At 47.0% G+C, this 14,975-nt stretch overlaps 1 protein-coding gene across 2 annotated transcripts in view; it reads right to left on the bottom strand.

Moving 5' to 3' along the window:
- Positions 1-7,850, bottom strand: part of DSP (desmoplakin) — a 43,817-nt gene extending 35,967 nt beyond the window's left edge. The window contains exon 1 of one of the 2 annotated variants that reach the window (XM_018038784.1): positions 7,414-7,850. In XM_018038784.1, the coding sequence (XP_017894273.1) occupies positions 7,414-7,610 (197 nt within the window). In that variant the 5' untranslated portion in view covers positions 7,611-7,850. The remainder of the gene's footprint in view (positions 1-7,413) is intronic. The other variant, XM_018038785.1, reaches the window with a different exon arrangement.

The raw sequence follows: 14,975 nt of genomic DNA, 5'->3' as shown, positions 1-14,975 counted from the left end.
CCCGGTTCCTTCGTTTCTTCCTCCTTCCTTTGCTGTCTCTTCTCTATCTCTCTCTTTTTATTCATTCCACCAACACAGGACCCTGGATGTGTGCCAGAAATGATGTCTTATGTGTATTCAGATTCACGGAATAATGACCTTGGAAAAACTCAATAAATATTTGATGGAAATTATGGTGATTACGTAATGCTCTTGAAACTTACTTTCATTAACATGGACTTAAAGTCTATTTGCTTAGCTCCTTACAAGGTTCAACACACGTTCCATACATTATCTTGTTTGAGTTTCTTTAAAAGAGCTTAAGTAAAGCATCCATGGAGTTTGTTTTTTAAAAAATCGCTTACTTCACCTAAGGAAAATACCCTACCTTTAAGACTCACCGAACACATGTCAGTGGAAACATCATGTATCAGAAGTTACACACCCAGGGCTGCGGCCTCCATGCATAGAGCTTCCTGGCACACCTCTGCCCCCATTCTGCACGAGTTGTTTACACACCTGTCTGGCCTGCTCCTGGAGAGCAAAGTCCCACATCTCAGCCACTTTCAACTCCTACACACACCTGACGACACAGGGCTGTGCACACAGAAGATCTCTAACACGTTTGTTTGGTTTAGGAAAGGGGAAGAAAAACAAAGGCGAATCAAAGGCTGGTATTTCCAAAGATCCATCAGGTAGCGCATTTACGTCAAAAAAATGTTTTGTTTTGTTGTTTTCTACCAGTTTTAGAAAGAAGCCTTCCTCTGATCCTTCATTTTGTCCTCACCCAGAATCTCCGGAATCAGCATTCTAATCAAGGTCCACTTCCTCTCCATGCTTACTATTTTCACAGTTTGTTGGTGAAAGGTAGGGGTGGGGCGGGCACCCTGGGGCGGGGCGGGCACCCCGATTACAGATCATTAACTTCAGAAGAGTTTGGGGGCCACCCCCTGCTCGGCCACTTCCGGCAGGACAGCCTGTGACTTGGAGCAAGTTAGTTAGACTGGAGGGGCCTGGCGTTTCTGCACGAACACAGCCACCTCCCAGGGCTGGCCTGATGCTTCGAGGAGGAGCCCCAGAGGGTGCAAGCCCCGCAGAAACTAAATCCTCCTGCCGGGTCGCTCTTACAGGGGAGCAGTGGCTGCTGTTGTGAAATGATTCTTAGATTTCCCTTTGATTTTTCACTTTGTGGTTTTTGCCCCAATTTATAATCTTGAACTTTGCCTAATTTTAAATTAATCTTGCAGCAAATTGAGGGTAGAGAGAAAAGCAAAAAAAAAGAAAAGAAATGATGACTGAGTACTAAGTGTGAGGCATTTCAGACTTTGTCAAGTAATTTTTAATTCCTAAAATTGTCTATAAGATCTAAAATAAAATTTGAGACACTTCAAAGAGAGTGATACATTTTAACTGCATGAAAGACATTTTTTGAAAGGATCAGAAAAATATGCCTTCTTTTCCTGTATTAAGTGGGGATGAATATTTGACCCTTAAAAATTCAAAGCCAAAGTAGGGATTTCTATTTTGAATTCTGTCCCTATATAAAAACTTACATTCCTTCTGATGTCTATTAAAATAAAAAAGTCATGTAGAAGTTATCAAGTTATCCACCAAGAAGTGAAAAAATTGAAGTTGTTAGTCTCTCAGCTATGTCTGACTCTTCACCACCCCACAGGCTGTAGTCCACCTGGCTCTTCTGTCCATGGGATCTCATGGCAAGAGTGCTGGAGTGGGTTGCCATGCCCTTCTCCTGGGGATCTCCCCCTTCCAGGGATCCAACCCGGGCCTCCTCCATTGCAGGCATATATTTTTTTTTTACCATCTGAGCCACTACCCAAGAAGCCAACTCAAATAAAAAAAAATTTTTTTCCAGGTGCCAGATGAAGCAAGGGAAAAATGTCTGCATGTCAAGACTCTGAATTCCAAGCAAAAACTTAGACCTATCGGCTATAGCCTCCCACTCCTGGGTCATCATCTTCATGAAATCTGGATTTCGCATTCCTAGGGTCTCTGAAGGTCTTGGATCCTCCCCAGCCCAGGGTATTGGTGCTAAGGTGCCCGTGATGATGGGGCCATGCTGGCATTTTACGAGATGCTGTCTCTCAGAGTCTTGGGGTCTGTAGGACTGTGGTTTCTACATCAGAACCACACCTGCCCATTTTCCCAGGATTGCAAGAGGGAAACAGAGAAAAGCAAAGGGTGGGGAGCAGGGCCCCAGGCACCAAGGCCTCCGGACTCAGCCACTCCTTCCAGAACCTCTGAGAAGTCTGGAAAGACTGGTTGGCTGAGAGTTAGACTCCCCAAGACACACCCAAGCTCTCCTGGGATCCACCCCAAGAAGTCAGCATGGAGGCATCAGCACTTTTTGTCTTTCCCAAGACATTTCAGCCACCTGAACAACAATGAAATTATGCCCATATTTAGAGAAAAAATTAACTCCTTTTGGAAGCTCTTCTGTAGATCTGCCCAGCAATTAGTGGGCTTAATTGCATTCCTCAGCAGATGGAAACTCTACAGGAGTGTGAATGAAAGAACACTACGGTTATAAAATACATCCTAGGAATGCAACAATTTAAAAAGAAATGAAAACTCATTGGATAAAGAGTTTACAAGGAGAAGAGATGTTAAGGTTTGATCTTTTCTTGAACCATGGTGGTATACTGGATGCAAAGGCAGCTTAACTTCCAGCTAGCTGTGTGACCTAGGCCAAGTCATCTAACTACATTAACCTCAGTTTTCCATCTGTGAAATGGGAAGTTTGTCCTGAGGCTTGAGACAACAATATACCTGGCACATTGTGGGTGTTTGCCCTGTGGTGATATAACTATTATTAACCACGGATCTGATATTTGTATCAAATATATTAAACTTAATCACTATGTAAGTGGTATCATCTGCCTTATATTAAGCAACACTGAATCTTACTTTGCCATCATTTCCCATTAAAACATTTAGAATGACCATTCTGTGAGTCACCCACCCCTGAGCCTGTTTTCTCAGATTCTTCCTGCCTCTCTGATCCAATTCTGAGCTGAAGCTGCCACTCCATCACATCTACCTCCTGCCCCACTGCCACCAAACTTGACCAACTTTCATCACCTCCCTCCTTCACCGATACAAGCCCTGAAACCAGTCCTAGAGCTCTCTGTGACGGTCTCATCTCCCTGTTCCTTCAACGAAGACCCTGACTGGCTTGGATGAAACCTGCAGTGGATCCCCTGTGCCTACCCAAATCCCCCCACCACGGAGTCCAGGCCTCCCAGGCGCTGCCCCAGCCCGCCCTGCCTCTCTGCTTCTTTACCATTTCCCCCCTGCAGCAAATGCCCCACAGGGAGACCGCCACTCTCTAGTTCTTGAACTTGTTCCAGTTTGCCACCTCTCACATTTTTCCTCCTGTTCTTCCCTCCCGCTGGAGCACTCTCTGCCCACCTGTCTTTACCAGCTGAAATTCCCCAAAGTCCAATTCAACCACTGCCTTAATAATAAAGTCTGCCAAGTGCCGCCACTATAGATGTTATCATGTCCCTTATGAAGCCTGAGTCACGGGCGCCCCTCCTGTGTAACAGAGTACTTAATGTCCTTATCTTCCCTTAAAGAGCATCCGCTCCCTTCCAGAAGCCTTTGTATTTCCACCTTTGAATCTCCCCAACATCTAGCACACAGCAGATGCTCAGAATGTATTGGCTGAGTGAACGAATACACACACTCGATGTACTTTCATCCTGGAAGGACAGGGCTGTCCAGTCTCATACACTTCAGTGCGTGGTACAAGAGGGCAGAGGGCAGACGGACGAGCCCTGCGTCGACTCTGGGATTCGGGGCAAGTCTTAACCTCTTTGTCTCTCAAGTGGGAAAGTGAGGTTTATGTCCTCACCAGCATCCCCTTCCCAGTCTAAAATTAAATGCAAATATGCCTGTTTAATTTCATGCTAAGAAACAGGCTTCTTTTAAAAGTTAGTTTAAAATAGATATCAAATAGTGAGGCTTCCCTGGTAGCTCAGATGGTAAAGAATCCGCCTCCAATCCCTGGAGAATGCCATGGACAGAGGAGCCTGGCAGGCTACAGTCTGTGGGGGTCACAAAGAGTCAGACAGAACTGAGCCACTAAGCACAGGACAGGGACCACACACATCCTGGTTTGGAAACTGTGAGTTCTGGAGAAAAGCATTACCATTTTATGCACATATTTCTGTGGCTTAGTGACAGTGAAGTGAAAGTCGCTCTTGTGTCCGGCTCTTTGCGGCCCCATGGACTATACAGTCCATGGAACTCTCCAGGCCAGAATACTGGAGTGGGTAGCCTTTCCCTTCTCCAGGGGATCTTCCCAAGCCAGGGATTGAACCCAGGTCTCCTGCATTGCAGGCATTCAGTTTACCAGCTGAGCCACAAGGGAAGCCCTTAGTGACTGTATTCGGCTGGTAATCCTCCTACAAATTCCACACTTTGATCAGCGGAAGATCTAATTGGAGGACTTGGTCACTTGGCCACCAAATTTCACTACAGATTTGTGATTTCTACAGGAAAAAGACTAGAGTAATTCCGCCTTCATTGAAAACAGTAACATCCTACACAGGAAAAATCCAAAGTTTAAATTTTCGAAAATAAACCTCTTTAATTATTAAGCCTGTAGTATGTACTAAACTTGAAAATATTAAGCTAGAGCAGCAGAAGGTAAATAAAGTCATTGCAGATTCCATGGAGTCTGAAACAAAGCCGAAAAAGACAACGAGGGAAGGAGGGATTGTCAGAGTGAGAACGGTCTGGTCCTAAACAGTGACAACTGTTCTAAGAAAAGGACCGACCGAGGCAAGAGATTGTAAAGCCACTTCCAAAGGAAAAATAAGATCTGGGCTCTGTTCACACTCAAATCCGTGTATTTAGGGAAGGGCTACATGCAAACATTGATCACGCAAAAAAAATCACCAATCCAATTCAGCCAATCAAGTGGGAGTTTTAGAAACAAAGGAGTTTAGATGCAACCAGTCGCTCTCATGTTTTTTTAGGGGCTTCTTTTTGTTTTTCTTTTGTTTTTTACTTTAAAAACAAAGCACCTCAATTTAGAAAAACTTCTGGCCAGAAAAGTGCTTTTTGAATCCTTCCTCCAACATTCATTTGGCAGTGAGAGATGGCATCTTGCTCCTGCAAAGTCCCTGTCAGGGACTAGCAAACTCCCTCCGCACAAGACCAAAAAAAAAAAAAAACCTGGACAACAGGTGTGGCGTGTGCAGGGACCCTCAGTCCCTGTTTTAGTAAAATGCAGACCTCGGCTTCTGGGGGTTTTTGCGTGTGTGCTAATAATGCTCAGCCTCTAAGGGGCACCCGCCAGGCAGGGCCAGGCCAGGGGAAACTCCAGTCCCTGGATCCGCAGAGACCCCGGGGCCACGTGCCTGCTGAGGCCCCCGCCCCAGCCCTCCACCACCCCTCATCCCGGCAGCTCCACACCAAAGAGCAGAAAAACAACCTCCCTCAAAGTTAGGTCATTTTTCACTTGAGTCAGTTCTCCCTTCCCGCAGAGATGGAAAACTTAACAGATTTACAAACAGCCTTCAAGTTGGAAAAACCAAACACAAAAAAATGATGTTCTACTATGCGAAAACATTGAACCTTGCCCAAATTTAACGTTTAAGAATTTAAGAATTCTTAAAAACCAGGTGTCTTTTTATGCGGTTCATTAAGCAAGATATTAATTACAAATTTACTTCCAGGAGAAGCCAAGAGGGTGAAATATTCCATTAATAATAATGTGTATTGTCAATTTAAAACAGGATAACAGGAGCATTTAAAAAGAGAAAAACAATTTGGTTCATAAAATGCGGGAAAGAAGTGGTCTTGCTAATTCTGACTTGGGTTTAAATGGCTTTAAATGTATAGCATGTGCTTTCCAAATACTAGACGACTTGGAGGGTAAGTAAAGTTTCGGATTTAAACGGTTGGCCAAGTTTTCAAACTAACTTAAAAACCAAAGTGAAAATGAGCAAAAGTTTCTTCCCAGCCTCCCTAGTGGCCTGGCACATTCTTCTGGAAACCCCCAGGCGGATTTTGTTCATTAAAGAGCGCCATCCAATTTTTTAAAGAAAATTAGTAAGAAAAGGAAGAGCGCCAAGATTGAGACGGTTCATTGGTCACTCAGAAAGGGAAAATAAAATTTAAAAGTACTCCAGAAAGATAAAGAAATGAATAAATCGAAGCAGAAAACACGTTGCAACTCGAGTCCGTCCCCACCTCCAAAACTGCTGGCAAAACAAAACCCCCGGGAGTGGATTCAACTTGCTCCTCCCCAGCCTAAGGCCACAAGGCAAGGTCGGCAAAGTTTCTGGAACCCAGGCCTCTTTCCCCCAAAGCCCTACAAGGCAAGGACTTGCAGCGGGGCGGAAAGGGGGGTGAGGGCCGAGAAATTCTCACGATTCAGGTGGGCGACCCCAGCTCCAGGGACTGGGTAGACGTAGGTTCGTTATCTTTCTCCGCCCCCACCCGAGTGACCCTCCTCGCTGGATTTCCCCGCTGACTCGGAGGCAGACCTGGCCCTCTTCCCACCGCCCTCCCCGGGGGCACCTGGACCAGGGCGCCCCTGGCGTGGCGGGCCGGCGGGGGTGGGACCCGGCGCCGCTCCTCCGCGAGCCCCGGCTCAGAGCGCAGGAGTCTGCGCCCGCCCTCCGCCACCCGGAATCCGAGGTCGTTTCTCGGGTGCATTTGAAAAACCAGGAAACAAAGGGCGCAGGCGCGGGGCCACAGGTGTGCTCTCCGGCCGGAGCTGCGGCGCGGCCGATCCAGGCTGGGGGGCCGGGGGGCGCGGGAACAGGCCGCCGCCCCCGCCAGGCAACTCAGTCTAGATAGCAGAAGCCGACGAAGCGGAGCCTTCTAGACCCGGGACGCGCAGCCTCTACACAAAAGCCTCCCCCGGTGGCCAAGCTGCCCAGGCGCCGCTGCGGACGGGGTCTCGGGCTGACCACGAGTTGGCGATGAGCAGTAGCGCCCGCCGAGTCCACCCCGGCCAGCCCGCAGGCCGGAGCCCCCGCTTCTGTACTGATTTACTTTTGGTTACAGTTTGAGAAGTTGGCTTTGGTGGTCGCAGCCCCGGCCGCCTCACCTCCCATCTGCGGCTCTAGACTAAGGCGACGCCGCGCAAGGGATAGTTCCGGGCTCAGCCGGGACCCCCGCGCCCCGCCGGCACCTTCACTGGCCGGCCGCGGGCGCGTAGGAGCGGCTCCCTCCCCCGGGCGCACGCGCCCACCCGGGTTGGCGCGGCGCCCACGGGACACGCCGATCCGGCCCCAGCGCGCGCGGGGAATGCGCGCAGGACCTCAGACTGACCGACCGTCCCATTTCGGGACCTGAGTTTCCCCGTCGGTCAGGGATCCTTCCGGTCCCAGGGTGCCAGGGGAGGGTGGCGGCCCCGGCCCGCGCCCCGCGCGCCCTGGCCGGCCCGGTACCCACCCGTAGCCGTCCGAGTTCTGGTCGGTGACCGTGCAGCGCCGCGAGTAGTACATCCTGCTGGTGCCCCCGCCGCCGCCGCCGCCGCCGCCGCCGCCCCCGCCGCAGGTCATCTCATAGCGCAGGTCGGGGCCGGACTCGGCGCGGGTCATGCGGCCCAGCGTGTTGATGCGCGGGTGCGAGCCTCCGTTGCAGCTCATGTCGGCGGGTACTTGGAGCGCCGCTCAGCTCCGGGGCGGACGCGAGGGCCGGCCGGCTCGGAGAGGGCGAGGGGCTCCCGGGAGAGGCCCCACGCCGGGGCTGAGCTGGGGACGCAGAAGGATCGCGAGGTCGCGCCTCTCCACTGGGGCCGGCCGGGCCGCTGCGAGCGCGGCAAGCGGGCGGGGGTAGGGCGCCGGGGACGGGCCGGGAGCGGGAGCTGCGGCTCGCAGCGCGGCGAGGGCGCAGAGGAGCCGGGCCGCGGGCGGGTGGTGGTGTTGGTCGGCGGGGGCGCGAGTCTCCTCCCCGCTGGCGCCGGGCGCCGAAGCCACACCTGGCCGGTTTCTTCCCAGGGCGGGGTGCGGCCGCCGCGCCTCCCCGCTCCCCCGCGGGTGTCACCGACGCGCCCCGGCCGACCCTCCCCACCTGCGCCGCCGGCCCGCGGCTCCGCCCTGCGCGCGGGGCCTGAGTAACTCGACGGGGCGGGGGCCCGGGACCCGAGCGCCTGGGGCGCGCGGAGGGCAGAGGGCAGGGCGTGCCCGCCGCCCCGAGCTGGAGTGGCGGGGAGGGAGACGGCCCCCCCACCTTTTTTGAGGATTTTACGGTCCCCGGGGCGGAAATAAGCTGAAAAATAGAAGTCATTCGACTGCACAGTTACTTATTAAACATTTACTTTTGATTATCCCTGGAAACGGTGCCGGCCAAGCCTCCTCTAGAAACTATTGAGGAGAGAACGCGTAGATGATGAGGTTTTGTTTGGAGGCTTTTTAAAAATTTTCTTTTAGTCTGGTAATTCAGAATACTGAAGAAGTCCGTTTTCCCACGCGTGAAACGAGTCCTTAGCCGGGGAAGTCTTCACCGTAAAAAACTAATTTCTTTGGCATGAAGATAAAGAAGAAAACACTACGGTTTCCACGGGGCATCGTGAAACTATAAATTGCAGTTTCTTTCATTCTGCCTCATAATGAACAGTCATTTTAAACGAGAAATCGCAAAGACTGCCACCCTGAGACCATTTCCAAATTTTATAAAAAACTCGGGGACCACCCCTGTCTTATGCGCCCCTGGGCACCAGCTCCCTGGACCCATCCTTTTAGAAACTGCTTTTCCCGAAAGTCAGGAAGCTTCAGCCTCCCTGAGAGCAGCAAAGAGCCCTGGACAGAGATTGTCCACTGGCTACAGATGAGTAACGCAGAACATTCCAGCAACTTGATCGAGGGCCCCTCCCAGTTAGTGGCTGAGTTTGACCCACACGCGGTCTCTGTCACACCGTCCATAAAAAGCTGTTTTTATATTTCGGAAAAAGTGTTCAATTACTCTGTAATAAACACCATTTAAAGATCTTTATAATAAATACTTGTCATCTCTCTAAACAATGACAGTTAATTCATTTTCTTATACAGTATATTTCTCCAGTGTTTATCAACTGAAAAGAACAAAAAAACTATATTTGTATGTATATGTGTAAACTGGAACAAAAATCAAACTGTATTTGTATGTATGTGTATAAACTGAAACTATATTTGTATGTATATGTATAAACTGAAAAGAACAAAAATCAAACTATCTTTGTATGTATATTTGCATGTTGTAAAGAGAATGGAAGTTCTCTAAAGATCCCATTTTATAGAACTCCAAATTTCCCCTCAGTTTTTAGGCACAAATCTTCGGCAGCACATCCCTTTCCTCCACCATGAACTGCAGAGTTCACCAGCCTAAGTCCAAGCAGTTAAAGATATCATGAGATAAAAGTCTACCACTGTTAGCACACTCAGTAATTCCCAACATTTTTTCAGTTTCCTCTTCTAATAAAGGCAAATGTGATAGTGTTCAAAGGATTTCACAAACACAGATATATAGACAAGAACATCCCCCTGGAGAAGGAAATGGCAACCTGCCCCAGTATTCTTGCCTGGAAAATTCCATGAACAGTGAAGCCTGGCAGACCACAGTCCATGGGGTCGCAAAAGAGTCAGACACAGCTGAGTGAGCACACACACACACACACTGACAAGAACAGTGCTTCTTCTGAAACTAAATCAGCGGCTGGAAGTCAGCATCAGTATAAGTGGCTGACACCCATGGGTGGGAGGGGAGAAACCTTTCCAGGGTATCAGTCCATAATGTGTAAAATACCTCTACGTACCTCTTTATTCATCAAGTAGTTACAACCTCTTATATGGAAGGACCAATGTTAGGCTGTGGAAAACACACAGACTGTCCTCAAAAACAAGATAATAAAACTTCAATGTTAAAAATTCAGGGATTTCTTTATCCAATAATGTGTAGTAAGAAGGTCACAGAAGCCTCCTTAACCACAACACGCATCCATGAACCAGCTCCCAGGATGGCGAAAGCTCTGCTCAACTGGGGGCAGGGAGGGCGGGGGGCAGAGGGGGGTCCCCTCTGAGAATTCACACTGGGTAGCCCATGGCACAGTGGTAAAGAATCCGCCCGCCGAAGCAGGAGACACTAGAGATGCGGGTTCGATCCAGGGAAGATCCCCTGGAGAAGGAAATGGGAACCCGTTGCACTTGCCTGGAGAATCCCATGGACAGAGGAGCCTGGCGGGTTACAGTCTATGGGGTGGTAAAGAGTCGGACACGACTGAGACTAAGAGGCGCACACATTTAGAAAGCGGTTATAAAGCATCTACTGTAGGCTCACTGCTGGTCACTCACTGTAGGATTTCACCTGCAGGAGGAAGACAAGTAATTGCAATACAATATTAGGTCTGCTGTTACATGGTGTGTCTTCAGAATTTCTGGGGTACAGGAAAGGGGTTAAAAAGTAGCTTTTTTTCTTACAACTATGTTGCTGAAGTTTAGAATCCAACCTTTGGCACAGTCCTCACTAGCTGACCTGAGTAAGGTCAGCTATTTTTTCCCTTCCACTTGTAGATATGTCCCCTTGTACTGTTAGAGACACATCACTGACAAGTCACTTTCTCTGTAGCTGACCTTAAAAATGACCTTGAAGTTAGGAAACAGGCATCAGTCCTATCCTGAACATATTTTTAAAATGAAACAGAGCCCCTTGATTTCAGTGAGATTAAGCGGAACCATTTACTTGCTCAAAATCCCACGGGAACTGTCTCCTATCTCTTTGGGGATAAATGATAATCCTTTACCACAGAAAAGATTTACAACTTGTGAGTTAAAAATAGCTGTTCTTCCTGCCTGCCACAGAAGTAGTATCCTTTTTCCCTTTTTTGACCTCACCATGAGGCTTGAGAGATCTTAGTTCCCTGAGCAGGGATCAAACCGATACCAGCAGTGAAAGCACCAAGTCCTAACCACTGGACCCTGGGGGAATTCCCAGGGAAGTAGGACTTTTTAACAAATTGGAACTACAGAAACTAGGATTGGAATTGTGTATGTGTATATATATATATATGTATGTATATATATATATGTATATATATAACTATCTTATTATATATACATATATATATGAGAAACTAAAAAGCCTCTTGATGAAAATGAAAGTGGAGAGTGAAAAAATTGGCTTAAAGCTCAACATTCAGAAAACGAAGATCATGGCATCCGGTCCTATCACTTCATGGGAAATAGATGGGGAAACAGTGGAAACAGTGTCGGACTTTATTTTTGGGGGCTCCAAAATCACTGCAGATGGTGACTGCAGCCATGAAATTAAAAGACACTTACTCCTTGGAAGAAAAGTTATGACCAACCTAGATAGCATATTCAAAAGCAGAGACATTACTTTGCCGACAGGTCCATCTAGTCAAGGCTATGGTTTTTCCTGTGGTCATGTATGGATGTGAGAGTTGGACTGTGAAGAAAGCTGAGCGCCGAAGAATTGATACTTTTGAACTGTGGTGTTGGAGAAGACTCCTGAGAGTACACTGGACTGCAAAGAGATCCAACCAGTCCATTCTGAAGGAGATCAGTCCTGGGTGTTCTTTGGAAGGACTGATGCTGAAGCTGAAACTCCAGTACTCTGGCCACCTCATGCGAAGAGCTGACTCATTGGAAAAGACTTTGATGCTGGGAGGGATTGGGGGCAGGAGGAGAAGGGGACGACAGAGGATGAGATAGCTGGATGGCATCACTGACTCGATGGACATGAGTCTGAGTGAACTCCGGGAGATGGTGATGGACAGGGAGGCCTGGTGTGCTGTGATTCATGGGGTCACAAAGAGTCAGACACGACTGAGCGACTGAACTGAACTATCTTATTTTTCCATTTTTATGAATAAGTTATAATCCTCCAGAAATCATAAATCTGTGTTCTCAGTAATATAAAAAATAAGATCAATCTCTCCTAAAGCTGTTGAAACTGTTCGAAGCTTTAAACAAAAGCAGTTTCATAAACTCACAGAAATTCCATTTCAGAAATGGGAAAATGTTTGTGAAATATATAAATTAGCCCAGAACTCTATTTTCCTTGGTTCAAGGGTCCGGGAACAGAAGAATTTTTCTGTTTATAGTGGTTTTTCATTTTTGCCAGAAGAGGAGGATTAACTTTTCAGAAATTGTAGAGCTGAGAGAAACATCTCAAATACACTTTCTGTTTCTGTACTGAGGAGTTGCCCCTTGGTTTGGGGACAGATGATATCTAATAAATTGTGTGTTTTGAGCATGTTTTTTTGACTCCCTTTAGCTGGATAGCATAGATACTGGAGACCCATCTGTCCTTTCCTGCCTAATCTTCTTCTTTCATTAAGAGCCCCAGGTTGCAAGATCGGGAGGCTGGAAGTCAGAGGCATGGCTGACGATATGCATAGGAATGGCTACACAGAAGACACCTACACCCTTGGCCTAGTGACTTCTAACCCACCAAGCTAAACAATAACTCACATTAATTTTCCTGGGCAAGCATACAGCCACTGAATAGGATACAGGAGCGAAATAAGCTAGCCTTCAAAATATGCTCTCAAAGGAGTTTTCTAATCTTATGCTTGTGACGGACAACCGTTCTACAGTCTCGGGACTGGAACACTTAGTCAAAGGTCTACAGAGTCGAGATACAGATAATAAGCCACCAGCACCACACGGATATATAATGTGCTAAGAGCTCCATGAAGAAAATTATGAATAGCTGCTCAATATCACCAATTCAGTGGACGTGAATTTAAGCAAACTCCAGGAGACAGTGGAGGGCAGAGGAGCCTGGCCTGCTGCAGTCCCTGGGGTGGCAAAGAGTCGGCCATGGCTCAGCGACTAAACAACAGCCACACTCAGCCTTTACTGAAAGAATTCAAAACATATATTCCACAGAGGATTTCAGAAACGAAATCTGCTTTGAAGAACGTTTATCGCAGGTGCTTTCAAAACTTTGAGAGCCTCAGAGCTCTCTGTCAAAGAAGCCCTGTGAGGAGAGCCAGCAGCTGGCTGGGTCGTGGTGGGGCCAGGCTGGCCGTAGCCTGCTGGGATCACGGTCCTACCCACTGTGTTCCCTCAACCGGAGAGCCTAGAAACCAAAAACTGCAAGTTAGTGACAGGAAAGAGTGAGTCCCAGAGAGGTTAAGAAGCCTCCTTGAGTTACTTAATAAGTAAAATGTCAGAATTCTGTTTCCAGTCTCATGCCCTTTCCACAAGGTCAAAATTCCTGTCCAGTCAGGCATGAAAGGATATCTTTCTGAGCAATAATTGGTGTTAGTTTGAAACGAAAAACTATCAACTGTTACTTTCCTACACTAGACATAGGATGTTTGGAAAGGCAGTGACAATACAGTAATCAGCATGCTTTGCAGACGCTACATCAGAAAAGACTACTCATCATTTTTAACCATATTCCTATAGGTGAGCTGGTTGATTGTCTTTCTTGACACCTTCAAGTCACAGGGCATATTTTCGTTTTGGTTTGGTTGAACTGTTGTTGGCTTTTCATATGGCCTCCATCTTTTAGGAAAAGTGAAACTACAGATTCATACACAAACAATGTAAAGTCAGAGTGGAAATGAAGCCGTAGATGTTCCGACACCTAACTTTGGGTAGAGTCCAGGGCAACCCAAATGTCACCTGCTGTCCGAAGCGACCATCTTTCCAAACTGTAGACATTCACAGGCAAGTTCTTCCAACCATTATCACTATCGTCACGAAGAATTTATTACATACACATTGTTTCCCTGCTTCAGAGAGAAGTATCCACGCAAGGAAGTTTAAAGAATAAGTTCCTTAAAATAATAATAGTAAAACACACAGGGAGCTACATTCAATGTCCTGTGACAAGCCATACTGGAAAAGAATATGAAAAACAATATATATGTATAGCTGAGTCACTTGGCTGTATAGAAGAAATTAACATAACATTATAAATCAGCACTCTTCAATACAATTTTAAAACTAAAAAATTAATATTACAAAATAAATTTTTTAAAATTCCTGCCTTCAGTTATGTTGACAACTAAAGCAGCTACAGCAGGAGAGAGAATATGAAACAGAAGTCAACTGGTAGTATTACAAAAACACAGAAAGTGGGAATCTAAATAGAGCAGGAGCTAGGGGAGGGGAAAAGAAATCCATCCTCAGCTTTGACTGACTCTCCTAACATCTAAGGTTATGATAGTGTAATTTTGTCATAGACTTGGAAAGATTATAGACCATCAGGAAGAAACACTTAGAACTCCTGATTATACACAGTGGAAAGAGGCCATGAGAATTTACACTTCTTGCCCAGCTCTCAGCCTGTGAGGGCAGACCTCGAAGTGAGCGGAAAGTTTGCTAGCAAATCAAGCAAGAGGCTTGCTTAGAAGGATAAGTCTAAAATTGGGGTTCCCCCATCCTTCGATTATAACAGTGTGTATGTTTGCTGTAGGATGCTCAGAAAAAGTAGAAGGGAACATGGAACAGGCAAGAAAATTTCACCTAAAATATACAATCCAGACCAAAGCAATCGAGCTAAACAATTTTTGTAGATTTCCTTCTAGGTTTTTTTTTCCAATAATTTTTTTTCTTTTTTTACCAAACTGATGTCAGATTCCCCATACAGATTTATTTCCAATTTCTTAAGTTAGCACTATGTCATGGGCATTTTCCAACTTCATTTAAAATGTCTTGTTAGTATTGCTTTTTTTTTTTTTTTTAAGGGTATTATTTTGTTGTTTTAAAAAGGCTTCTTAAAAGTGGTAAGGGGCAATTGCTCGAGCTTTCTATACAACACACCTCTGTTCTAGAAGGTTCACATTAATGGCAAATTGCATTCCCTGTGGATGAGAAACAGAGGGTGAGGCAGGGCTGGAGCAGGGAGCAATCCAAGGAAGGTGGTTATGACCATCCCCAAAGGCGTGTTAGGGAAACAGTCCTGCCTGCGGGATGCAGGGAAGTGCTTGAAGGGTCTTCCCAGAGATCCTTCCCTAGCCCTGGCTTCCCTTTAGCAAGAGCTGGGCTCAACAAAAAGTC

The sequence above is a fragment of the Capra hircus genome, chromosome 23, assembly GCF_001704415.2.
Source record: "Capra hircus breed San Clemente chromosome 23, ASM170441v1, whole genome shotgun sequence".
NCBI classification, from domain to species: domain Eukaryota; kingdom Metazoa; phylum Chordata; class Mammalia; order Artiodactyla; family Bovidae; genus Capra; species Capra hircus.
This window is presented reverse-complemented; position numbering and strand designations above follow the sequence as displayed.